Below are 27,163 nucleotides of genomic sequence, written 5' to 3'. Positions count from 1 at the left end.
AAGTTCCTTTATTGGATACCAAGAACTTTGATCCGTTGACCTTGACCTTGGAGTTTGACCTAATTTAAAAAAGAACCTTGACCATAATGATTTTAGGGTTAGGGCTAGGGCTTTCATACTCCACATATTTAATCCTTGTGACAGGACCTTTCATTTGATATCAAGAACCTTGACCCTTTGACCTTGACCTTGGAGTTTGACCTACTTTTAAAATATTTTAAACTTGGCCCTAACTTCTGAACGGTTAGGGCTAGGGCTTTCATACTTTACCTATATATTCTGCAAGATCTTTCATTGGATGCCAGTTAACTTGACCTTTTGACCTTGGAGATTTTTGTACTTATGAAAAAACTTGAACCTTGGTTATAACTTTTGAAAGCTAAGGCTAGTGATCTCACACTTCACGAATGTAATACTTGTGAGAAGACCTTCATTTGATACCAAGAACTTTGACCCTTTGATTTTGACCAAGGAGTTTGACCTACTTTTAAGGGACTCCGACCCTCAGCCAGGAAGGACAACTCTTTAATTCTTTGCAATAAAAGCAAAGGTTCTTTGCAAAGCTCCATAAATCACTTCTAATTTCATGTCTTGTTAATAAACATTGGTATCTAAAAATGCTATTACGGGTTAAAAATTTCTACTTTTAATTAGACCTTTCTGAGAAGTTCAAAGAACCTTGAAGTACATTGAGAGGCATATAATGAAAATTGTTGCATGAAAAGATTTAATTTTCAAGCTTCATTTAAAGACTTTTTGAATTAAATTATAAATTAAAGAGTTGTCCTTCCTGGCTGAGGGTCGGAGTCCCTTAAAAAGTAAACCTTGTCCATCACTTTTAAAGGATTAGGGCTGGTGCTTTCTACTTTACATAGTTAATCCTTGTGACAAGACCTTTCATTTGATAGCAAGAACTTTGACCTTGACCTTGGAGTTTGACCTTCTTTTAAAAATTTTTAACCATAGCAATAACTTCTAAATGGTTAGGGCTAGGGCTTCCATACTTTATATATGTATTGTTGTGGCAAGACATATCATTGGATACTTGACCTTGAAGATTCTTCGTACTTATGAAGAAAAAAAACTTTAACCTTGGCCTACTTTCATATTTCACAATTGTATTTCCAGTGAGAAAACCGTTTTTGGTACCAATATATTAAATTTGCATTTAAGAAAAGTTTAATCTTTGCTATGTTGCCATACAGGGGCATCAGTGTTTAACAAACACATCTTGTTTATATCAGAAATTCGATTTGTTCATATCAGAAAATCATTTTCTGACATCAGACAATAAACAAGATTGTTTGACATCAAACATTTAAATTTTTGATATCAAAAATTATTTTGTGATATCAGAAATTCAGGTGGATTTTTTGATATCATAGAATCAAATTTTTGATATCAGAAATCAACAAAGAAGTATAGTCTTTCAAGGCTCATGCAGATAAATTCTCTTGCAATTGACAAAGATTAGTAGAAGTAGGACATCCACTGTGTTTGGATTTTGCAATTCTCGGATGAATTTCTGGAAAGGCAAGCTTGTATAATTAACAAAATGAGGGTTACAAGTTTGATTTTATATGATGTATAAAAAGACAACTTACTGAATCCATAAAGATAAACAATTATCTATTCTATTATTTATTGGATTTCTTGGGAATCTTTTCGCTTTATATTTTAAGGACGCTCTACACTGCACACGAGAAAGCTCTATTTATTTGGTAGTTTTTTGCAGTTATCTGCCCTTAGATGTAAGATTGAAGAAATTGTTATTTACCGTTAATTACATAATTTATAGTAGATTAAAATATTTTTCGCGTTATGTTAGACCTTAAAGTAAGAATTAAGGGTTTAATGTTACGCTCAAAAGCTACGTGGTATGAAATGGGTGAAAAAAATTCTGAATACTTTTGTAAATTAAAAAGAAGAAATTATGTAAATAAAACAATATCTGAATTAATTAACTCAGATGGTAATCATATTGCAGACCAGTCTGCCATTCTGGATGAACAAAGGTCTTTTTTCTCAAACTTGTTCAAAAGTAAAAAGGATAATTATAATAATGACACATTTTTGTGTGAAAATATCTTTTTACAACATAATGTCAAATTATCGGATGAACAAAGGGACAACTGTGAAGGTTTTTTGAAACTTCAAGAATGCACAACATCATTAAAAATTATGAAAAACAAAAAATCCCCAGGATCGGATGGGTTTACAGTGGAATTTTACAAGTTTTTCTGGAAAGATATGGTGTGTTCCCCGAATGGCTACTCCATCCTTAAATTGTCTTTATTTAAGGTTATCCGATCCTCAGGTTCTGAAAATCAGGCATTGAGTAATTGAAAATGCTCATAAAGATATAGGTATTTTTGTTTTGAAATCTTTAAATGAAGGGTATATAACTGGAAAACTTTCACAGTTTCAATCTCAGGGGGTAGTTACATGCATTCCAAAAGAGGAAAAGGATAGAAGATATATGAAAAATTGGAGACCTATTTCATTGTTAAATGTAGATTACAAAATTGGTTCTAGTACCATAGCAAATCGCATTAAGAATGTATTGTCCAGTATTATAAGCGATACCCAAAAAGGTTTTATAAAAGGGTGTTTCACAGGTGAAAACACCAGGTTTTTATACGGCTTAATAGATTACCTTAAAGATAAAAAACAATTTGGTTTGCTCCTTTTATTAGATTTCGAAAAAGCTTTTGATTCTTTAGAATGGGATTTTATTGTTAAAGCATTAAAGTCTTTTAATTTTGGAGATTCATTAGTTAAATGGTTTAAAACCTTTTACTCAACCAGCACAAGTTGTGTGATAAATAATGGTAGCTTATCCTCCTTTTTTAATCTTGAACGTGGATGTAGACAGGGAGACCCTTTGGCACCATACATTTTTATCATTACTGTAGAACTACTTGCAATCTCACTGAAGAATAATGAACACATAAAAGGTATATCGATTAATGGGAAAGAAAATAAACTAGTGCTAATTGTAACGGGGACCGTTACAGATGTTCCCCAAACGCTCCCCATCTCCCTTTTGGTGCCATATTCCCTGTAAGCTTCATTAAATAAGACAAACTTTATGCATTTGAGACTTTAACAACGTTTACCCAGAAGGGTACCAAGTTCATTCAAATTTTAGCATTGCACGCTTGCGCATGTGAATGCATGTGCATAATGACCATATCATCTTGTCTACACAATCTATATACTTTAATATACTAAATATTAAAGTATTTAATCTAAAAGTATTAAAAAATACGCTCATACTAGTTTATTTTTTATTTTACTCATTTCACGTGCACGCACGTGCATACATGAGCATGGTGACATACCTTCTTGTAGAAATTCATTACATCTATCTATGTTCTAAATCCCACTCCGTTTGGTTGAAAACCAAGGGAGTTATAGCTGATTAAAATTTCAGCCAATCAGATTGCAGCGTACGTTCATGCACGTGTATGGATGTGCATTGTGACCATACCTTTTTGTAGAAGTCCATTATATCTATCTATGTTCCAAATCTCATCCTGTTTGGTTGAAAACTAAGGGAGTTATAGCTTTTTAAAGTTTCAGCCAATCAGATTGCAGCGCACGTGCATCCACGTGTTTTCATGAAAATTGTTATATATCATGTTGTAGGATATCCTAATGCATGGCTATGTACAAAATTTCAAAGTATTTCATCAAAAACAAAAAAGATATTGAGACTTTAGTTTCATCCAATCAGAGCGAAGCGCACGTGCATGCGCGTGAGATCATGCTATTTTGACCATGTCATATTGTCTATGCTACTACTATATCCTTATATTATGAGTTTCAAAGCATTTCATTAAAAAGATAAAAATTTACGCCTATATCAATTAAATCGGTTATTTCACGTGTTGCTCGTGCGCGCTCTTGCAAGCACGTGCACACAAAATTGCATGTTGACAATGTCGTCTTATCTACATTTATAATATATTCTAAATATCAAAGCATTACATCGAAAAATGTAAAAGTTACGGCAATTTCGAGCATATTGGTCATTTCACGTGTTGCACGTGCGCGCTCTTGCAAGCACGTGCGCGCAAAATGACCTTCGTTCCGCAAATCTACATAACATGCCTACTTACCCTAAAAAGGTTTCCCCTTAATCGGATGTGTACTTTACAAGATCATTCGCGGACAAAATTTTCCCGAGAAGAAAAATAATAATAACTAGAAACAATCTCGTTGCGAGCAACGAGAGGTCTTCCGTCCGATTCTGAAATAAAAAGCAAAAAATCTAGCTGAAAAAGTCATTCAAAAATTTCGGTCACACAAAGGATCGAACCCGGGTCGCTCGCGTGAAAATCCAACGCGCTAACCATTACGCCACTGGAAACCACTGCTAAAATTTTTAAATGCGAATATCTCGAGATTGGCTATATCAATTCAAAAACAAATTACATATTTCGCATTCTATAAAATGTCTCTATTATCACTATAAAAATCAAAGAAAAATAATGAAAAACAAAAAAGTTGAAAATTTAGATTTTTTTAATTCGCTTCCGGTAGCAACCGGAAGTACCGACGACACATGAAAAGGACATTCCGCATATCTAGAAGTCATGTCCTATGTTCTCCAACAAGTCTCCAGTTCATATATTTAGTAGTTCCTTAGATCTCGAACTGACAAAATTTCACTTCAAAATCAGGAAAATGGCCATAACTTGGCACCGAAACCAAGTTGTTCCAAAATTCTTCCAAATGTAACAATGGCATATAAGAGCGCATCATCCCTGAAAGTTTGATGAAAAACCGATGAATAGTTCTCGAGATATCGCGTGCACAAAATTTGTCTAAAAAATAAGAATAATAATAATAATAATAATAATAATAATAATAAGAAACAGTAGAATCACTATAAGGTCTTCCGTGAAGACGGAAAACCTTAACTAGTGCTAATTGTAACGGGGACCGTTACAGATGTTCCCCAAACGCTCCCCAACTCCTTTTGGGTGCCATATTCCCTGGGAGCTTCATTAAATAAGACAAACTCGATGCATTTGAAACTTTAACAACGTTTATTAAGAAGTGTACAAAGTTCATCCAAATTGAAGCATTGCACGCGTGCGCATGTGAATGCATGTGCGTAATTACCATAACATCTTGTCTACACAATCTATATATTTTAATATACTAAACATTAAAGTATTTAATCCAAAAGTTTTAAAAAGATACGCTAATTCAAGCGTTTTTTTTTTTATTTTGCTCATTTCACGTGCACATACGTGGTCGCACGTGCATGCATAAGCATGGTGACCATACCTTCTTCTAGATGTCCGTTACATCTATCTTTGTTCTAAATCCCACCCCGTTTGGTTGAAAACCAAGGGAGTTATAGCTGTTTAAAGTTTCAGCCAATCAAATTGCAGCGCAAGTACATGCACGTGTATGCATGTGCATGGTGACCATATTTTCTTGTTGTAGTCAAGTATATCTATCTATGTTTCAAATCCCATCCTGTTTGGTTGAAAATCAAGGGAGTTATAGCTATTTAAAGTTTAAGCCAATCAGATTGCAGCGCACGTGCATGCACGTGTTTTCATGATAATTGCTATACATCATTTTGTAGGATATCCTAATGCATGGCTATTTTCAAAATTTCAAAGGATTTCGTCAAAAAACAAGAAAGATATTGAGACTTTAGTTTTAGCCAATCAGAGCAAAGTGCACGTGCATGCGTGTAAGATCTTGCTATTTTGACCACGTCATATTGTCTATGCTACTAATATATCCTTATATTATAAGTTTCAAAGCATTTCATCAAAAATTTAAAAAGTTACGCCTATATCAATTAAATCGGTCATTTCACATGTTGCACGTGCACGCTTTTGCAAGCACGTGCGCGCAAAATGACCTTCATTCCGCAAATCTACATAACATGTCTACTGACCCTAAAAACATTTCACCTTGGTCGGATGTATAGTTTGCGAGATCATTCCCGGACAAAAAAGTACCCAGGAAGAAGAAGAAGAAGAAGAAGAAAAATAATAATAATAAGAAACAGAGTAAAAACAATATGTTCCCCAACTTCGTTTGGGGAACATAACTAGAAAAGAAACTCGTTGCGAGCAACGAGAGGTCTTCCGTCCGATTCTGAAAAAAGAAAACCGCAAAATCGAGCTGAAAAAGTGATAAACTTTTTATGGAAACAAAGGGGATTGAACCCGGGTCGCCAGCATGAAAATACAAAGCGCTTACTGTTACGCTATTGGGACCACATCTCTGAATCTACTTTTACATACTTCTGAAACAGTACATCTGTCTTAGAATAATGAAAGGCGGTCACTATTCCTAATTTTGCGTCAAACGCCACGAGTAAATCTTCGCGCCAAACTTGCTCAAGATGAACACATAGGAAATTGTTACTTGAGTTTTAACAGTAATTTTTAGGATAGATAATCTATAAATGATGAACAGATAATACTGTTTTCTTTTCTTTATTCGATATGTATTCAACTTTTTATTCCATGCAACTCCATATACAGGCATGCCAATGTTATATTTCTGCACTATTGTCACCATTTGTCTACTACTTAAGTCGGGTCAGGATACATTATTTCGTGCCAAAGGTCACAAGTAGTTCTTAACGCTATTCCTTTGAAATGTTTGATCTATTTAATGGATCTGATAGCTTCAATGAAAATTAGAAATGTATGTTCTTATTACCGGAATTTCGAGCGTTAGAAAGTAAATTTATCACATTATACAAATATAATATCGTATACGGCCAAGTTACACTAAAGTTGTGAATTCGGTAAAATTTTCCACGAATTTTGTATCCTGTTTACCCCCAAAGTGGAGATGAGTTACACGTTCATGAAAAGACTGGAATGTTTCACTGAAAAAAAATCACTCGCCTTCCGACGGTCAAGGAATCTGATACTCTTTATGATCAATAACTTGCATTTATTACAAGAATATTTATATAACCTTTAATATACAATCTTTTATAAAAAATGTTTTTCTTACTTTTGTCTTTTCTATTCATTTAATATGTCATAAGCCTGCGAGGTAAAATAAACAGAAGTCAAGTAATACTTCAGAAACATAGTGAATATTAAGTCAGGCAAGTTTCTTGAAAAGCTATTACTTATAACCATGGTTTAAGATAAGTTTTCCCTGGTGCAAAACAAAAGACTGTAGTCATCGTATTTCCACTTGTAGTCATGTTGTATTCTACTATGAGATGCAGACAAAAGCAATTTCAATAGAAGTTTGAGGAAACCTCATATTAAAACTATACTCAATGCAACGTAATTGTGATGTAGCAATCTAAAGAATCCTTTACATTTCATAAATCTTTTTGGTAGAAGTTTCGTTCATCTAAACGCTCAGGTGACCTTCTAGAACCCGACTTGCTTAATGGCGGAGTTTACGGAGACCGCCGCCATCTTGGACACGCTTCAGATTTTTAAATGCGAATATCTAGTGTGTGGATTGATCAATTTTTAAATAAATTATATATTTGGCCTTTCCAGTAGGGTCTTCATTACCATTAATTATATCAAAGAAAAATATTGAAAAACAAAAAAAGCTGAAAAAGTGCACATTTTGAATTCACTTCCTGTAGCGACCGGAAGTACTGACGACGCAAACGAAGTCAAAATTGCACATCTATAACTCATGGTCTATCATCTCTAACAAGTCTCCAGTTAATATCTTGAGCCGTTGTCGAGAACATTCGAAGACAAAATTGCATTTTAAAATCAGGAAATTGCCCATAACTTGGCACTGGTAGCGAATTTTCCAAGAAACGGAATTTTATATAAAATTCATATAATGACCTATAATTCCTGAAATTTTCATTGAAATCCACCGAATAGTTTACGAGAAATCGCCTGCACAAAATTTTGTCTAAAAAAAAAAGAATAATAATAATAAGAAACAATAGAATCACTATAAGGTCTTCCGTGAAGACGGAAGACCTTAATAATAAGAAACAGAGTAAAAACAATATGTTCCCCAACTTCGTTTGGGGAACATAACTAGGACAATATGCAGATGACTCATTTTTAACATTAGATGGAAGTGAAAAGTCTTTGAGAGAATCAATGAAAATAATTGAAAAATTTGGAAATGCTTCTGGTTTGAAGCTTAATATTTCAAAATCTCAAGCAGTATGGTTGGGAAGCAAGGCAGGATCAAAACAAACTCTATGTGATGACTTAAAAATTAATTGGAGTGCTGATACCTTTAAGCTCTTAGGAATAATTTTCACAAAAAACTTAGATAATATTGTTTCTGTCAATTATCGACCCAAAATAAATGGCTCAACTCCAATATAAGGATAAAGTAGTACTTTGACTGAAACAATATTAACATATTCATACATCACTGTATATTTCAGTAATGTTACGGAGTGAATTATTTCTACATTCCACACATGAATTTACTGTCGACCAGGGACAGGTTGACAGTTGACAGTTGACACTTCCCTTGTGTTCTAGTGTCGACCGGGGACAGGTTGACAGTTGACAGTTGACACTTCCGTTGTGTTTTAGTGTCGACCAGGGACAGGTTGACGGTTGACAGTTGACACTTCCCTAGTGTTCTAGTGTCGACCGGAGACAGGTCGACAGTTGACAGTTGACAGTTGACACTTCTCTTGTGTTCTAGTGTCGACTGGGGACAGGGTTGACGGTTGACAGTTGACACTTCCCTAGTGTTCTAGTGTCAACCGGGGACAGTTCGACAGTTGACAGTTGACACTTCTCTTGTGTTCTAGTGTCGACCGAGGACAGGTCGACGGTTGACAGTTGACACATCCATTGTGTTCTAGTGTTGACTGGGGACAGGTTGACGGTTGACACTTTCCACATGATCTAGTGTCGACCGGGGACAGGTCGACGGTTGACAGTTGACACTTTCCATATCTTCTACTGTCGGCTGGGGACACTAACCCTAATCACATCTATAAATGCGAAACTAACCCTAATCACAGCTATAAATGCGAAACTAACCCTAATCACAGCTATTTATACGAAACTAACCCTAATCACAGCTATAAATGCGAAACTAATACTAATCACAGCTGTTTATACGCGAGACTAACCCTAATCACAGCTATTTATACGAGACTAACCCTAATCACACTTATGAATGCGAAACTAACCCTAATCACAGTTATGTATGCGAGACTAATCTTAATCGCAGTTATGTATGCGAGACTAACCAACTGTCAACTGTCCCCGGTTGACAGTAGAAATGATTAAATGTCAACTGTCAACTGTCCCCGGTCGAAAGTAGAAATAGTTAAATGTCAACTGTCCCCGGTCGACAGTAGAAATGGTTAAATGTCAACTGTCAACCGTTCCCTGTCAACAGTAGAAATGGCTAAATGTCAACTGTCAACTGTCCCCGGTCGACAGTAGAAATGGTTAAATGTCAACTGTCAACCGTTCCCGGTCGACAGTAGAAATGGTTAAATGTCAACTGTCAACTGTCCACGGTCAACAGTAGAACCGAATCACTACTTTTATATATATATAAGCTTCCGAATTGGGACTACATACCCTTATATTGGAGTTGACCCAAATAAATTCTATCAAAAAATTGTTTGCATCCTGGGCAAAAAGAGATTTGACCCCAATAGGAAAGATAACAGTCATTAATACCCTTGTTATTCCAAAATTTGTACACCTATTCTCAGCTCTTCCAAATCCATCAAAGGAATTACTTAATGAGATCAATAAAATTTTATTTCAATTTATTTGGGCATATAAGGTGGAAAAAGTAAAAAGAAATACATTGATAGGAAAAATTGAAGAAGGTGGACTAAACATGATCCATTTATCCTCCTTTATTTCATATATAAAACTTAAATGGGTCAAGAGAGTCCTTACAGACAACAGTGGAGCATGGCAGCCATTATTATCCTGTATTTTTAATCAAAAAGATTTTAACTTTGTTTTTTATTTAACCAAAGAAAAACTCTCAGAATTTTTGAATTATATAGGCAATGATTTTTGGAAAGATGTTATAAAAGCTCTTATAATTGTTAAAAAAGATTCTTTGAGTGCTACAGATTATTTATATACTGATATTAGAAATTTTGTTGATATCAAAAAATGGAGTTTTTACAAGACTTGGGTGGGAAAAGGTATTAAAGTATGGAAAGAAATGTTGTTGGATGATGGAAAATTTAGGTGTTTTAATGATGTTAAAAAAATAGTTGGTACTAATAATTTTTTTAATTATTTTAATATTGTATCAAGAGTACCAGCAAGAGTAAAAAGGGAAGTAACTGTTTATATGACAGAAACAGGCAATCAACTTGCAGCACCAGAGAAATGTGTTATACAAAAAATGATGTCTGTGACAAGTATAAAATTTCTGTATAAAATTATAAAAGATAAGAATTTTGTGGCACCAGAATCCAAAAAGTTAAAATGGGAGATTTATTTAAATGAACCTATTACAGAAAAACACTGGGAATTTTTCCTTCGGAATGCTTCAATTTGCACAAAGGACACCAAAATAATTTACTTTCAGTATAGAATTCTTATGGGCTTCCTTGCCACAAATTCTTTTCTTCACAAGATAAAAATTGCTGAAAATAATCTTTGCTCGTTCTGTAAAACAGATCCAGAAACATTGATTCATCTTTTCTATGAGTGTAAACATGTAACTATTTTTTGGAAAAATTGTGAAAATTGGTATCAAGCATTTGAAAATGATTATGTAATTTCAAAACAAAAGGTGATGCTGGGTAATATTGAAGGAAGTTATTTAGAAAATTTTCTCATCTTGTTAGGAAAAAAAGTATTTGTTTTACTCAAGAACTCAATGTACTATACCTAAATTTACAGAAGCTGTTAACATTTTTAAGTATTACAGGAAAATTGAAAAATATTGTGAGAGCAATTTTCATTGTAGAACTAAAATGCATAGTAAATGGGCAATGTTTGATTTGATTTGTCATACATAATTCCAATTATTACTTAAGGTGTAATTATGAAAGCTGGTATTTTGGGAAAGGTGCACAGAGTGCGTGTGGTGTGTGAGGGTGTGTGAGGGTGTGTTTTTTGTTTCTTTTATAAGTATAAACATTTTCAAAAATAAAGCATTAAAAAAAAAAGAAAAGAAATTTAATTAATTATTTCACAAATTTTTCCAATTAAAATCAGCCAGCTGAAAACTATCATGTGGCAAAGAAAAATTTCATAAAGGTGGGATATTTTTTCGTCCCCCCCTTTTTTTTACGATAAAAATTTCAGACTCCTGTGATGTTAACTAGCGTTAAACACTTGCAACTATTACAATATACATAGTCATTAAATTCTGAATGTCAGATGAAATGTTTAAAAAGGGGGCCTATGGGCCACATTGCTCACCTGAGCACATGGGCTAGTTAAAAAAACACAAATCAGCTCAATATTGAAAAGTTTACTTGTTCGGGGAGGTAGGGGTGAAGTTTTTATTACTCGAGAATGTCACTATTTCAATAAAGCATACGTGTATAATTTTGCAATACTTGAGAAGAAGAGTTTTAAAGATTATATATTTCTATGTAAAGATTTGATTGCCCATTAGGCCCCACCTAATACCCCCAGGGGTTATGATATGCACAAACTTGAATTACCTCTAACTGAGAATGTTTCCATATAAATATCACTAATCATAGCTCTGCTGATCTTGAGAAGAAGATTTTTAAAAGATTAATCCTATGTATTCCTATGTAAAACTTTGATGAGCCTATGCGGCCCGGCCCTATCCTCGGGGGGTCATGATTTGAGCAAACTTGAATCTATACTACATGAGGATGCTTCCACATTAGTGTCATCTTTCCTGGTCCAATTTTTCATATGTATCGCTATGTACAACCTTGATCAGCCGTTGTGCCCCGCCCTACCCCCAGAGGTCACGATATGAACAAACTTTAATTTACACTACCTGAGGATTCATCCACATGAGTTTCATCTTTCCTGGCCCAGTGGTTCTGAAGAAGATTTTTTTATTTTTCAAAAATTCCTAAATATTGCTATGAAAACTTTGATCAGCCATTGTGGCCCCGCCCTGCCCCTTGGGGTCATGATTTGAACTTTGAATCTACACTACCTGAGGATGCTTTCACATGAGTTTCATCTTTCCTGGCCTAATGGTTCTGGAGAAGACGTTTTTTAACTATTTTTCTATGTAAAACTTTGATCAGCCAATGTTGAAAAATATAAGAAGAATGAAAGCTGAATTGGAATGAGCAAATATAATATGCATTTGTAATATTTTCTTATTTTTTTATTGACCATGTTGACAACAAAGATTTTTTTTCAACAAGCTTTTACAAAAGTTACATTTGAACCTAGTCATATCAACAAGACCAATAAATTCATGGACCAGTCAGGCAATTATGTATACCAGGCGCTATTTTTTCTCCAATGGAGTACGTTGGAAGAATTCAAATTTTCTACCGAAAGGACTATGTGTATCATGATTTATAATTTTTTTTATCAACTTTTGAAAGTGTGTTTTTGCATTTATTTGTGATTTATGTATAAAATAAATAAATTATTTATTTACATATCAGTTCTCTTTTCTTTTTTAGCTCACCCAAGCTGCAAGCTTAATCTCATTTTCTTAGGCATACATCAGAAAACAAAATTTGAGTTCTGCTACACAACTTGAGGAAGAATTTCAACCACAAAGAAATTTGCCCATACAGGATTTTTTTTTAAACAGGGAGGGGGGTCAAGTTTACCAATGAAGAACCATATCTTGTTGAAAGAAGAATTAATCAAGAATTATGTGTAAAAGGCAAAGATATGGCCATCATTTGATTTACTCCAGCAGTTTTGGCATCAGTAAAGTTCACATTTTAAGGCAAAAAAAAACTTGAAACATACATCAACACATGCTTGTTGTAACAGTTATTTTCTTGGCTTTTATTTCATATAACACACAACAAAATACTGGATATACATTTTGTAATCCATCATAACAGTATAATCAAAACAAAGTCCATAGTAATAAAACATTGATACATTCCAAATAGCAACAGCACACTCCTTCAAGTCTGATGTGCCTTGTAACAAAATGGCATCTCCATGATTATATGACTGAAATCTACACTGTATATAAAGAATAGCTACAAGCAAGTTCACAGAATTGATATCCCCCCACCCGATTTCTTACCGAGAAAGCCATTTGGTTGTGTTATCAAATGACAACTCTATGCAGCGATAAGCTAGCTGGTGCCAGAAGTCATACATGTCGTGGCTGGAGAAAAGTATACAGGTCATCAGCTAGAAAAGCTGTGTAGTTTGTCTAGTTCATTAAAATTAAAGTGTTCTACCTACTAGAAAAATCAGTTCAGGATCCACAAACTTTAACCTCTGGAGCAGCCAGCCAGATAAGATAATAAAAAAGTAAGCTAGCTAGGGACAAAAAATGGCACCAAATCATTCAGAACAGAATATTTGAATTTAATTGACTGACTTCATTTATAAAAAAAAATCAACCTTTCATTTGCAAACAAGTGGACTGGGTGCACAACCTTGGCATGACAAAGTGGTTTTTATTTTTCCTTAGACTAGAATACACACTGATGTAAATGTGCTAATTAAAAATTACTCATAAAAAACAGCAATATATTGACAAAGTCAAACTCTTTGTATTAAAAATCACAACATTTACAATTAGTTGTTTACTTAATTGCACCCTCTTCAAAAATCCCAATATGTGTCATCAGATCTATACTTTGTAAAACATATAAAGAGTATAACTCCCCCCCCCCCCTTTTATACTGGTAAATTTTCAGTTCCTATTCATCCTCCATGGCAAGCACCTCTATCTCTCTCATATTATTAATAATGACATAAAGTAAAGGATATAATGAAGTAATTCTGATGTAGCAAGATGGATTTTAAAAGAGTTCATAAACATGATTCTTAAATGAATTTCAACAATACATTTAGCAAAACAAGTATTTAACAAATCAACATCCCATCTGCTTTAATACTGAATCACTAAAAACAAACAATAGGAAAAAGAAAAAACAGTCCTCCATTTTTGTCACAGTCCTCAGAATGAGCATTAAATCTTCATTAAATTTGAGCATTTGGAATAGCCAATAGCCAAAAAGAATCCTTGTTGAGTAAATTCCTTTCCTACCTAGCTGTTCTGACATTTGAAACAGGCTGTCTGATTGGCTGAATATCAGAGCCAATCTGAGAGAAAAGAAAGACAAACTCGGATTGGCTGAATGTGTTGAACATTCTGATTGGTGAGATCCAGTGGTGAGCTGGTGCTTATAAACATTTTGATTGGTTACAGCCTATCCTGGTGCCAGATCCAGCGTTGACAACTTCTGTCAAAGCTATGAGTTAACCACTGCTGTTGGAGCAGATGATATCTCTCTTTACTCAAATAAAGAGGCTTCCCTCTCCTGCGAAAGAGATCAACATTATTACTTTATAAATTCATAAATCTATTCTTAGTGTCTGAATACAAAAAAAAATTCCTGATGAAGAAGGCTTGGTTATCATCAAATTATGCACAACCTAAAAATATTTTATCTTGCAAAAGCTGTTATGTGGTTTAAAACACAAACACATGCACACTCACACACAATTTTAAATGCAAATTTCCTTCATTTATAAAGAGCTCTTTTTTTCAAGCAGATTGAAATACTCTGAAGATGGTCCTACAGTGAACCCCATTAAAGGTCAAAGTTCACTTACTTGAGGTCGCGATCCTCCTCTCCATGGTCGTCCAGATACACAGACCCCCAAAGTGTGGCGCGCGGCCCGCGAATGACCACCACAATGGTGGAGTTAATCAGGAGGAACATCCCTGTACCCGCACCACACTGAATGGAATGCTGAAATAAAATAGTCCAGTGATATTTTTATTTTTTTTAATAAGCTGTCACACTTGAGTCTTTATTTTCAAATTACCAGAAAGCAAATTAAATTGAAATTTAAAAAGTTCCAGATAGCAGGAAATGTTGAACAAATGTTGCAGGCAATTTGAAGTTCCTACTCTTAAGATAAATGTAAACTACATGCACATGGGTCTGATGAAAAGAAATTAATAAACCTAATCATGTAATCACAAACCCGATCACGTAATAATGAACCTGATCACGTCATCACAAACAAGATTACATAATCACCAACCCAGCCACATAATCACGAACCAAAGCACATAATAATGAACAGATTCACCTTATCATGAACATGATCATGTAGGGTGAATTCACCATGCATCAGACACCCTTGTACTTCAACAAGTTCTTGCGATATCGCTAACAGAAAATTATCAAAATGGAGCTTAACACTTAGTATGTGATTAAAATATAAATATGGGACAAAATTATATGACTTTTATTGAGAAAATATCACCAAAAATTGATTTTTTTCAAAAAACTAAAAATTCACCATGGATCAGACATTATTTACCATGCATCGGACAGACGGTATTTCAACCGAAAAAATATCATACCTTTATCACAGTGCTTTAAAATCCTTGATATGGATATACTTTTATATTCTATCTAAGAAATAACCCTAAAATTAAATTTATTTGACAATATCGTTGCACAAATATGGAAAGATTCAAGATGCACTCTGCCTTAGAAAGGCTTTAAAATGCTTGTAATGCGATAATTCGCGCCTTTTTCTCATGCGTTAAAATACTCTGGTTTGTAGAAATAAATTGAGTCAGATTCTAGACGTAATATATCGATAACTTGTATTTTGACTGTAAATTTAGAGTTTTTATTTTCTATTTCCGCAAAAAACAACTGTCAGTTGGGTTCTGTATGAAAATGGTAGTGATTAACTTTGCATCAGAAAGTCTCCGATGCATGGTTAATTTGTGTGCGATGTATGGTGAAATGAATATACTAGTAAAAACCAGCTCTAATAAGAATTAAACAAACATTGAAGTGAAATTTCTTTATAATTTATGTAAAATTACCAATCCCTGACAAAATTCACCAAAGTCCGACTCGTTCCATGAAAGTCGAATCTAAAAGAACTTTAAAAATTGCAAAATCATAAATTTCAAGTTATTCCCCTTTGAAGATCTAAAATATGATGTAACTTCAAGGTCATTCTCGGGGTATTTTTATCACAACATGATAAAAACAATCGGTATCATTAAAAAAATCAAATCTTCATCTTTAAGACAGAAACAAAAAAATACACAGAACTCTTAAGTTGAAAGAGAGTTTATTGCCTAAAGTTGTTCGAAGCAAGGTATGTGTCCGATGCATGGTGAACTCACCCTAATCACAAACAAGATTATGTAATAACGAATCCGATCTGGTAATAATGAACCCTTTCACGTAATAATGAACCTGATCATGTAATAAGGAAACCAATCACCTAATCACAAACCCAATCACCTAATCACAAACATGATCACGTCATAATGAACCTTATCATGTAATCACAAATCTGATCATGTAATAATGAACCAGATCACCTAATTACAAACATGATCACGTTTTCACAAACCCGATCACGTAATAAAGAACCCGTCAGTATGTTAGTTGAAAAATCTTTTCTCAGAAAATATCAACATATTACTTACATGGACACACTCTGAGACCCCCTGCTGTGTACAACAGTTCTGTCTGAAGCAGGTGTACTGTCCACACACCAGACAGATGGCGGGGTCATTAGGTACCTCCCCACACGTCACGCACGACTTCTGGCTGTACGCCTGGAAGATCAGGTAATACTGGTGGGGCAGTTCAATCAGCTGAGGACGGCGCCAGTTTGTATTGGCCATGAGCAAGGACTGAAATCAAAAATAATAATTTTATGTGAAGCAGTTCTTTCCATTCAAGATACATGGACATACTTGCTTACAATGAAGTGCTAGGGACGTCCAATTCTGATATGTTATATACTATCTGTATTGTTCACAAAATATTTTAAAGTCATGAGGAATTAAAATCACTTCAATGTAAGCATCAATTCATTTTAAGCACATTTTTTATATGCATATTCTGCTGTTCTAGTGTTAATCAATTCACCTATTCCATACTCTATGATCAGCAATGATTCCTGTCACTACATGTACCTCTAACATAAATCAGTTGGACTCTTTACATGAATTAAATTTTATTAATCCTTTGACTATACCCAGTTGAAATATTTTTTGGCATGAAAGCTTTTCTTAGATGTGACCTCTGACCTTGAAATCTACTGGTTCCTGATTGGCTACATTGGCGAGGTCAGTGCACCAGGCTCGGGTCAGGTTGAGTGGTTCCTCGGTGGTCCACCTGACCCGGGAGGAACAGGTGCTCTGGCCATCATTGTGGGTGGGGCCGGTCCCCTGGATCTTAAGGTAATCACACAGGTGTAGAAACTCGCAATCAGAGGACTGAAAAACAAACAAAATATCAGTTCATCAATTCACTCCATATTTGCTAGCCAACTGTCCGATTTGTTTACCTTCAACACATCAGACACTTGGCTAGCAAAGATGCAATTCACTCACACTTAATTTACAAGAGAAATCTTGAAATGTTTCAGATTTCTTTTAAATTTATCAATTTTACTAATTTCTAAAAAATGATAGACAACATCAAACAAAGATGCAAAATTTTGATTTGTTCCCTTCAATAAACAATAGAAATGCTTTAATATTTGACAATGTATGCCAATATAAATGTACAATTTAATACAATGTACACTTGTCTATACAAATACAGGTATAATCATTTTTATTTATAAAAATATTTATATGTTATCCTTTGATTTATTTCAATCTTGACTCTACAGCCCTATGTATCAACCAGTAAATGAGTGCAGAGAACCAACCATTTGTTTGGGGAACTCCACATTAAATAAGTGGTACTTGAGTAGGGCGGCGACTCGGAGGAAGGGTAGAAATATGTCCTGTATGGCCATGTCCACACTCTGAGGGGACCAGACACTCTGACATATCTATAATCAAATTATATACATTAACACTTTTCTTTTAAGTGATCCTAAAGTTCTAAACTGTATAATTATGTAGCTGTAGATTGCTTTTCGATCACTCAGATATGTGCTGTTTGTCAAGTATGTGCAGTACATAGGGCTGGGAGGATTTATCGAGATATCGATATATCGTGATATGTGTGAGGATGATACGCATATCGATACATATGAAGAAATATCGAAATATAGCCCCCCAAAATCTTACTTCTATTTTTCTTTGTTTATTTAACATTTGGGGTTTAATATATAAAGTAAATAGGATAAATATAAATATGTGAAGTAAATAATAATTAACACCACTTGAGTAAAATATTTTTGTTTTACAACATATAAACAACTATTTTGAATAAATTATTCTTATTTGCAAAGAAAAAATTTGTTTATTTCAATGCGAAAACAGATTTTATAAGCAATTAAATATATCGTGATACATATCATATCGTGGCTCAAATATCGTGATACGTATCGATATAGAAAAAGTTGTATTGTCCCAGCCCTAGCAGTACATGCAAAACTTTCACATAAATAAATTGCATTTTTCATGATTTTTCTTCAAGGTCTTCTAAGATAATGAAATAAGAGTGGCGATCAAGGAATTCTGGTCTTACTGCAGGAATGTCTTTGTCCATGTCAATGTCGTCGTAAACCCGACTTAGCTGTAGACGCGTAATCACATGACTCATCATTCCCTCCAAAGATGTCAGCTGGGACTATAAATAGACATATTGTTATGAATAATAACTGTAGAATCACTGATTTTGATCTATGTTTAATTTTTGTTATTTTTGAAGGAGGAAGAGACCCACAAATACCTGTCCTCCAAGAACCATAAGTTTTCAAATGTGTAACAATGTCAAATTCTTCAACCACAAAATCAAATCCCCCTGCAACAATATTTTTTCTCAAACCTTGAAAACAACTTGACCCCTAAAATATATATATGAATGTACAGTATATAATGAATGGCATGAATTTTACTGCCTGACCCGTATGTCTCTCTGTATAAAGACCAACCCCCCCCCCCCTTTCCCGTTTCACTGACAGGACGGCCATACTCACATGTCTCCCTTTCTTTCTCCAGGCCTCTCTCTCCTCTGAGGTAAACGTACAACTGGTGGCAGCTATAGCTTTGATGTACACAACATTATACAGGACTCTCAACACACTCTCAAAGTGTTCTGTACAAAAGAAAAATCAAAAGACATCCTACATGTTTAAAATTAATTAAGGTCTTCCTTAACACCAAAAGACATCCTACATGTTTAAAATTAATTAAGATCTTCCGACTTCCTTCGGAAGACCTCTTCTGTTTTCTATTATTAAGGTCTTCCGACTTCCTTCGGAAGACCTTATTGTTATTCGTCTGTTTTTTATTATTATTAAGGTCTTCCATTTCCAATGGAAGACCTTTCTGTTATTCTTAGGTTTCTTTTCCACAGTTTTTTTCTTTTTCTTTCTTACCGATTTTGTGCACGCGAGTTCTCGGAAACGGCTCGATGTATTTTCATGAAACTTTCAGGGCTGATGGAACATGAAAAAATCTAGACATATGTTTTTTTTATTGTGATGACGTCACTTCCGGTTCCGAGATTTTTGCATTTTAGTGAATTTTATAGGGTTAGTTTGTCCACAAGTTTTCATGAAAACGGCTTAAGACAGAAACTTGAGATTTTCAGTGATAATAAAGCAATAAATGAAGTTGTGCAGAACGTATTTCATATTCACGGAAATTGCTGTGTACAGAAGCTCATTATGGCCCGAAAATAGTCCTATTGCGAATTTCAAAAACTTTTTGACACCTTTTCTACGATAGCTTTTTACCTGGAAATATTTTGTTAAAATATGTAGAACAAAAGAAGTGTAGAATTTCAAGATCTTTCGAATGGTATCTGGTAAAAAGGGCTGGCCCCTAAAATTAAGGGTCTAGAGGAGACGAAAGATTTTTCTTTATATCTCAAAACGTATTGAGAATTTGTAATACGTCAAAGAAGCAAAGTTGTTCAAAATGTCAAGCTTAATCTAATGGAGTCGTCAAAATACGTCCGGTGATGTCACTTCCGGCCAAACCGGAAGTAGTCAGAAAACGCATATTTTTGCCGTTTTTTACAAGTTTTTGGGTAACATATGTCTCTGGAAGCATAAAAATTAATTTTCCGTCCGTCGTCATCACTTCCGGTCAAACCGGAAGTAGCCAAAAATAGCTTATTTTTGCATTATTTAACATAGCTTTGGAGGAGTCAAAACATTTTTAGGCGTTATTTCTCATTCTTGTTAAATATGAAAACTACTTCTGGTCAAACAGGACGAAAGACCTACTCGTTGCTTTGCAAAGAGCTTTGCTCTAGTTATTATTATTCTTTTTTTCATAGTTAGGGCGATATCTCAGCTGTGCGTGGACGGATTTGAAAGATTTTTAAAGGGAGGATGCATCATGAGAATATCTCCATACGTGTTTTTCATTTTTTCAAAATTCACTTTCTTTCGCGATTTTTGGGGATTTTTGTTTTTTTTAAAAGGCATTTTGTCCAGCAGTTTTCTAGTGAAAGGCTTAAGATATGAAAGTGAAACTCACTAAGGTGATAGAACATTGAACTCCGTTATGGGGAACGACCTTTATTTTTCGTCGTTGGCACTTGCGGTCGCAAACGGAAGTGAATTCCAAAAATCTAATAATTCAACTTTTTTGTTTTTCAATATTTTTCTGTAGGATTTTCAGGGTTTATAGAGTGTCGTATGAGAATTCTAAATATGTGTTCAATATCTTGATGCGTGCATATATTGAAAAGATATGACCGAACCAAACTTTGTCCCATTGTCGGGGGTTCGAATCCCGCTGGGGGCGTTGTAAAATTTTTTTCTTTGTTTCTGTCTTTTTTTTCAGTTGCAATTGACTTTTCTCTCTTTTTTAACATGTATGGAAGATTTTGCCAATTTTTAAAAGCTATTTTTTGAGATATTTTGAGAAATACCTGTAATAATCATGATGTATGTTGAGAGACTGGTGTGAATAAACGTAAACAAAAAATACATTCTGAAATCTATTTCATGGGATAACGCAGCATAGAACACACACGAAAAGTCGGTCGGAAGACCTGCTTGTTGCTCTAGCAACAAGAACGCATCTAGTTATTATTATTATTCCACTTTTCATAGTACAGGTCATATCTCAGCTGTGTGTGGTTCAATTTAAACAAGTTTTGCAGGGATGATGCTTCATGTTAATATCTCTGGGGGTGTCCTTCAATTTTTCAAAATTCACTTCCGTTCGCGATTTTGGGGGAAAATTGTATTTTTTAAATGGCATTTTGTCCAGCATTTTTATCGAGAATGGCTTAAGATATAAAAATGAAACTCACTGAGGTGATAGAGCATCACATGGAAATATGTGGAACGAATTTAATTTTGCATCGTTTTAACATCTGGTCGCAAACGGAAGTGATTTCAAAAAGTCAAATTTTTCAACTTTTTTGTTTTTTAAATATTTTTCTTTGAGATTCACAGGGTTGATAGTGTATCTTTTAAGAATTCTTAATATGGTTTCAATATTTTCATGCGTGCATTTGTTGCAAAGATATGACCGATCCAAACTTTGTTTCACTGTTGGGGGTTCGAATCCCGCTGGGGGCATTGCAAAATTTTTTTCTTTGTTCTTTGTTTCTGTCTTTTTTCAGTTGCATATGACTTTTCTTTCTTTTTTAACATGTATGGAAGATTTTACCGATTTTTAAAAGCTATATTTTGAGATATGTTGTGGAATTACTGTAATACTCATGATCTATGTCGAGAGACTGCTTTAAATGAACGTAAAATAATATACATTATGAAATCTATTTCATAGGATGACGGAGCAGAGAACTCTAAAGAAAAGTCGGTCGGAAGACCTGCTTGTTGCACAAGCAACAAGAACGCATCTAGTTAATAACCATAATTATCTACCTTGTGTACTTTCTCATGAAAGAGATAAAAGAATGAAAATATCTTTCAAGGTTATTAATTATTTTAATATTAAAATATTTTATTTTTATACAGACCAGAAATCTTTCTAGGGCTTGGTACTTATAATTCATGCTAATACATCAATGAAGTATCTTTAATACTACTCAGATACTGTTAATGATTACATATATCGGCATATTCTATTTAGTAATTTTGACAAATAGGAGTCGCTAAATGTCTTGTATATCATACATTTATATGTTACATATTCAGATAGCACTAAATCAAATCTATGCTAACTTGTTGAAATATAAGCATCCACCAAATATCATACACTCCAAATATAATACATTTACAGTAACAAGAGGCCCATGGGCCACATCGCTCACCAGAGCATTGTGGCTAGGAAAAAGTAGTAATTGGTTTACTATTGAAAAGTTTGAATCCAAAAGTTTGGCCCCACCCTACCCCCGGGGGTCATGATTTGAATAAACTTGAATCTACACTACCTGAGGATGCTTCCATATAAATATGAGCAATTATGGCTTTGCTATTCTTGAGAAAAAGATATTTAAAGAATTTTCCTATATATTTCTATATAAAACTTTGGTCGGCCATTGTGGCCCCGCCCTACCCCCGGGGGTCATGATTTGAACAAACTTGAATCTACACTACCTGGGGATGCTTCCATATAAATATGTGCAATTATGACTTTTCTGTTCTAATGAAGAAGATTTTAAAAGAATTTTCCTATATATTTCTATATAAAACTTTGGTTGACCATTGTGGCCCCGCCCAACCCCTGGGGGGGGGGTGTCATGATTTGAACAAACTTGAATCTACACTACCTGGGAATGCTTCCATAGTAATATGATGAATTATGGCTTTGCTGTTCTTGCGAAGAAGATTTTTGAAGAATTTTCCTATATATTTCTATATAAAACTTTGGACGGCTATTGTGGCCCCGCCCTACCCCCGGGGGTCATGATTTGAACAAATTTGAATCTACACTACCTGGGAATGCTTCCATATAAATATGAGCAATTATGGCTTTGCTGTTCTTGAGAAGAAGATTTTTAAAGAATTCTCCTATATATTTCTATGTAAACGTTGATCCGCCATTTTGGTCCCGCCCTACCCCTGGGGGTCACGATTTGAACAAACTTGAATCAACACTACCTGGGGATGCTTCCATATAAATATGAGCAATTAAGGCTTTGCTCTTCTTGAGAAGAAGATTTTTAAAGAATTTTCCTATATACTTCTATGTAAAACTTTGGTCGGCCATTGTGGCCCCGCCCTACCCCCGGGGGTCATGATTTGAACAAACTTGAATCTACACTACCTGGGGATGCTTCCATATAAATATGAGCAATTATGGCTTTGCTGTTCTTGAGAAGAAGATTTTTAAAGAATTTTCCTATATATTTCTATGTAAAACTTTGGTAGGCCATTGTGGCCCCGCCCTACCCCGGGGGGTCATGATTTGAACAAATTTGAATCTACACTACCTGGGGATGCTTCCATATAAATACAAGAGGCCCAAGGGCCTTGAATCGCTCTTCTGATAAATTGTACAACCTATCACTTGTATTTGAAGCCTCTAACCCTAAGTATCCTATTAAAGACCCAAGTTGCATCACCTGACAAAGTTTGATGATTCTTAGCCAATTAGAACTACTTTTTCGTCTACATTCTTGGAAATCACAAAATGCATCAAGTGACAAAGTTTGATTATTCTAAGCCAATAAATACCTAAGATACTTAAATATAGGCATAAAATGTCGAAAGTACATTTTAGTCGACATTTTTCAGAGTCCCAAGATTTATCTGCTGACTAAGTTTGATAATTCTAAGCCAATAAATACCTGAGATATTCAAAAAGGTCACTGTGACCTACTTTTTCAACATTTTTGTTTTTCTAAATCCAAGATGCATCAACTGACAAAGTATGATGATTCTAAATCGATAAGTACTAGAGATACATAAATATAGCCATAAAATGTCAAAATAGGTCATTGTGACCTACTTTTCATGCGTGCATTTGTTGCAAAGAAGATGCATCAACTGACAAAGTTTGATGATTCTAATCCAATAAGTACCGGAGAATACTTTATTATAGCCATAAAATGTCGAAAGTAGGTCACTGTGACCTAATTTTTGGTCGTCACTATCCGAAAACCCAAGATGCATCAACTGACAAAGTTTGATGATTCTAAGCCAATAAATACCTTATTCAAAAGTAGGTCACTATGACCTACTTTTTGGTCTTTTTTAAAACCAAAGATGCATCAACTGACAAAGTATTATGATTCTAAACCAAAAAGTACTAGAGATACTTAAATATACCCATAAAATGTCAAAAGTAGGTCACCGTGACCTACTTTTTGTGGAATTACCCAAGATGCATCAACTGACAAAGTTTGATGATTCTAAGCCAATAAGTACTGGAGATACTTAAATATATCCATAAATTTGTCGAAAGTAGGTCACTGTGACCTAATTTTTGGTCGTCACTATCCGAAAACCCAAGATGCATCAACTCACAAATTTTGATGATTCTAAGCCAATAAATACCTAAGATACTTAAATATAGCCATAAAATGTCGAAAGTAGGTCACCGTGACCTACATTTTGGTCGACATTTTTCAGAGTCCCAAGATGCATCTCCTGACCAAGTTTGATGATCATAGGTCATAGGTTATCAAAATATGCCTTTTAAACAATTCGAAAACAAATGCCTGCAAAATTCTTAGGTCACAGTGACCTACTTTTTCTTAAATATGTTTTAAGGTCCCATGATGCAGCAACTTACAAGATTTGAAGATTCTAACCCTTTCAGTGCCTGAAATAATGGGATTAAATGTTTTGAAAAGGATAAGTCTTAAAGTTCAAAAAGTAGGTCACGGTGACCTACTTTTAAGTTGACGTTGTTCAAGGACCCAAGATGCATCAACTGACTAAGTTTGATGATCATAGGCCTTAAAGTCTACACTACCTGAGGATGTTTCCCCATAAGTTTCAACTTTCCTGGCACAGTGGTTCTTAAGAAGAAGATTTTTAAAACATACCACCAAATTTTCACTAATTCTCAATTATCTCCCCTTGAATAAGGGCATGGCCCTTTATATGAACAAACTTGAATCCCCTTCACCCAAGGATGCTTTGTGGCAAGTTTGGTCTTGGCCCAGCGGTTCTTGAGAAGAAGTTGAAAATGTGAAAAGTTTACGGACAGACAGACAGACGGACAGACGGACGCCGGACAAAATGTGATCAGAAAAGCTCACTTGAGCCTTCGGCTCAGGTGAGCTAAAAACTAAGATTGAACAATACCTATTTCCATTGTGGATGGTAGAGTTAACAGGATCTGAATCAGGAGAGACACCGGGTCCTTCAGAAGCAGGGGAACTTCTTTATGATACAGGGATACACTGAAAGGGAAGTACACAACAATGACAAACATGTGACTAATGTTATTAACCTCTTTTTTATAAGCATCTCCTTGAAGTCATGCATGATTGAGGATTGAGGACCTTTGCAACACTGAATTAATCTTTTAGTTTCTTCACTCAGGTTGTTGAAAGATGGGGGGAAATCAATGTGAACATTTGCTTGCCTATCAATCTGTTTGAAACGGCTTAAGCCAGTCATGTGTGACAAGAGATCTATACATGTATAATTATAGATTTGCTTACCTATCGGTCTGTTCAGATCGGCTTAAGCCAGTCATGTGTGACCAGAGATCAGTATAGGGTTTGGTAGTCAGAATTTTACTGTGCATGCTGAGAACATGGTAGGTTGGCACTGAAATACAAGATTACATTCAAATACCACAAAGAAGAACATTTCATCAAGTCAAACCAAACCTCAATACACATCTTTCTTTTCTCTATGAAATATCAGTGACCTTTGACCTTTTAAAATAAGTGAACTATAACCCTGTGAAATGTTAGTGACCTATGACCCTGTATAAACTTACAGAAACAGCGTTTTCCTGATTGAGACGTGGACTCTATGAGAACTTTCCCTCTGTTGACTAGCTCCATCTCAAGGTTCGTCCTGCAAAATCATCCTCAACACTTAGTAAATCATTACAATGACATCATATTAACTGCTCACAGAAAATAGGAACATCTCTCATAGGCTCTCTAGATATTTTATTTCATTTGTTTAAGCTCTCTTGCACAAGTGATATCAGACTAAATTTGATCACATGCATATATCTTTAAATACTGTAAACCAATTTTTATTCCTGACATCTTTTATTGGCTATTTTTTAGTTGGGATTCCATAGCCAAAAACTAATTTTTGCCACTAACACAACATTCTACATAAAGCAAAATTAAGGTGAATAATTTGTTTGAAAACAGAAATATTTGCAATAGAAAGAAGGTCACGAAACTTGCCGATATACATGTATTTTAGGAATAAAAGTTGGTTTACAGTAACAGAGAACCAGTCTAACCTGGCTACAGAGCACACAAAGAGAAGCACACTCTCAGAGGTTTGGGAACTAGTGTAGGTCTTAAACTTCCCGTATGTAGCGTTAGTCAGGTCCTCCATTACACTACCCATAACCTTAGTAAGGTTAGGGGATCTCTGAAAGTAGAAATATATTTATACATAAAAGAGCCTTCTTCCTGCATCTGTTTCGGAGAAAATTGTCCTGAGAACCAGAGATTTAAATTTACGTAGCCTAAAATTGAAATTTATATATCATGTTTTGCATTTGAAATTCTATCTTTTATGGGTACATTTTTTAAACTTTAAATTATCTTTTAAAATTTTTTTTTAGTTAAGACTTCAGAAATAACTCTACTTCAAACTAGAAAGCATTAATCATTTGCTTAAATGTGGAATTTCTAACAATTTCAATGCTAAGTTAAGCCAATGCTATTGATCTGTTGGACGTACAGGTGTTATGGGTCGGGAGACCATCATTTCGGCTACGTCTTTGATCAGTTGCTGGGGGTCGGGAGACAGGGGCCTCTTGACTGTAAACTGATCCTCCTCCGGGGGAATTGGGATCACGGAGTTAGCCAACTGTCGACACAGGGGGCACCAGTACTCTCCTTTATTGACTGCCAAGTTCCCTGTCATCTCCTGAGTCTGTGTCAAAGAAAACAAGACAATCCTTATCTTAATTCTCGCCATGCCCACAAGGAAAAAAGGCTTGAAAAAAGTCCTAAGATACTAGTTTAAAATTATATGTAAATTGTTTGTACAAAATTGTTTTTGTACTTTATATGATGTAA

The 27,163-nt window shown here is 34.7% G+C and overlaps 1 protein-coding gene across 1 annotated transcript in view; it reads right to left on the bottom strand.

Annotated features, from left to right (window-relative positions):
• Positions 1–12,889: 12,889 nt before the first annotated feature.
• Positions 12,890–27,163, bottom strand: part of LOC134248153 (E3 ubiquitin-protein ligase ubr3-like) — a 32,581-nt gene continuing 18,307 nt past the window's right edge. Inside the window, exons 25-36 of the mRNA XM_062730564.1 lie at positions 26,823–27,017; positions 26,374–26,507; positions 25,888–25,967; positions 25,604–25,712; positions 25,242–25,339; positions 19,032–19,150; positions 18,581–18,682; positions 17,811–17,936; positions 17,182–17,370; positions 16,573–16,782; positions 14,715–14,854; positions 12,890–14,419 (exon numbers count right to left, since the gene is read on the bottom strand). Of these exons, the coding sequence (XP_062586548.1) occupies positions 14,302–14,419; positions 14,715–14,854; positions 16,573–16,782; positions 17,182–17,370; positions 17,811–17,936; positions 18,581–18,682; positions 19,032–19,150; positions 25,242–25,339; positions 25,604–25,712; positions 25,888–25,967; positions 26,374–26,507; positions 26,823–27,017 (1,620 nt within the window). The 3' untranslated portion in view covers positions 12,890–14,301. The remainder of the gene's footprint in view (positions 14,420–14,714; positions 14,855–16,572; positions 16,783–17,181; positions 17,371–17,810; positions 17,937–18,580; positions 18,683–19,031; positions 19,151–25,241; positions 25,340–25,603; positions 25,713–25,887; positions 25,968–26,373; positions 26,508–26,822; positions 27,018–27,163) is intronic.

Source organism: Saccostrea cucullata, unplaced genomic scaffold (assembly GCF_032062105.1).
Source record: "Saccostrea cucullata isolate Sc308-1 unplaced genomic scaffold, CSIRO_AGI_Scuc_v1 ctg1130, whole genome shotgun sequence".
Classification (NCBI taxonomy): domain Eukaryota; kingdom Metazoa; phylum Mollusca; class Bivalvia; order Ostreida; family Ostreidae; genus Saccostrea; species Saccostrea cuccullata.
This window is presented reverse-complemented; position numbering and strand designations above follow the sequence as displayed.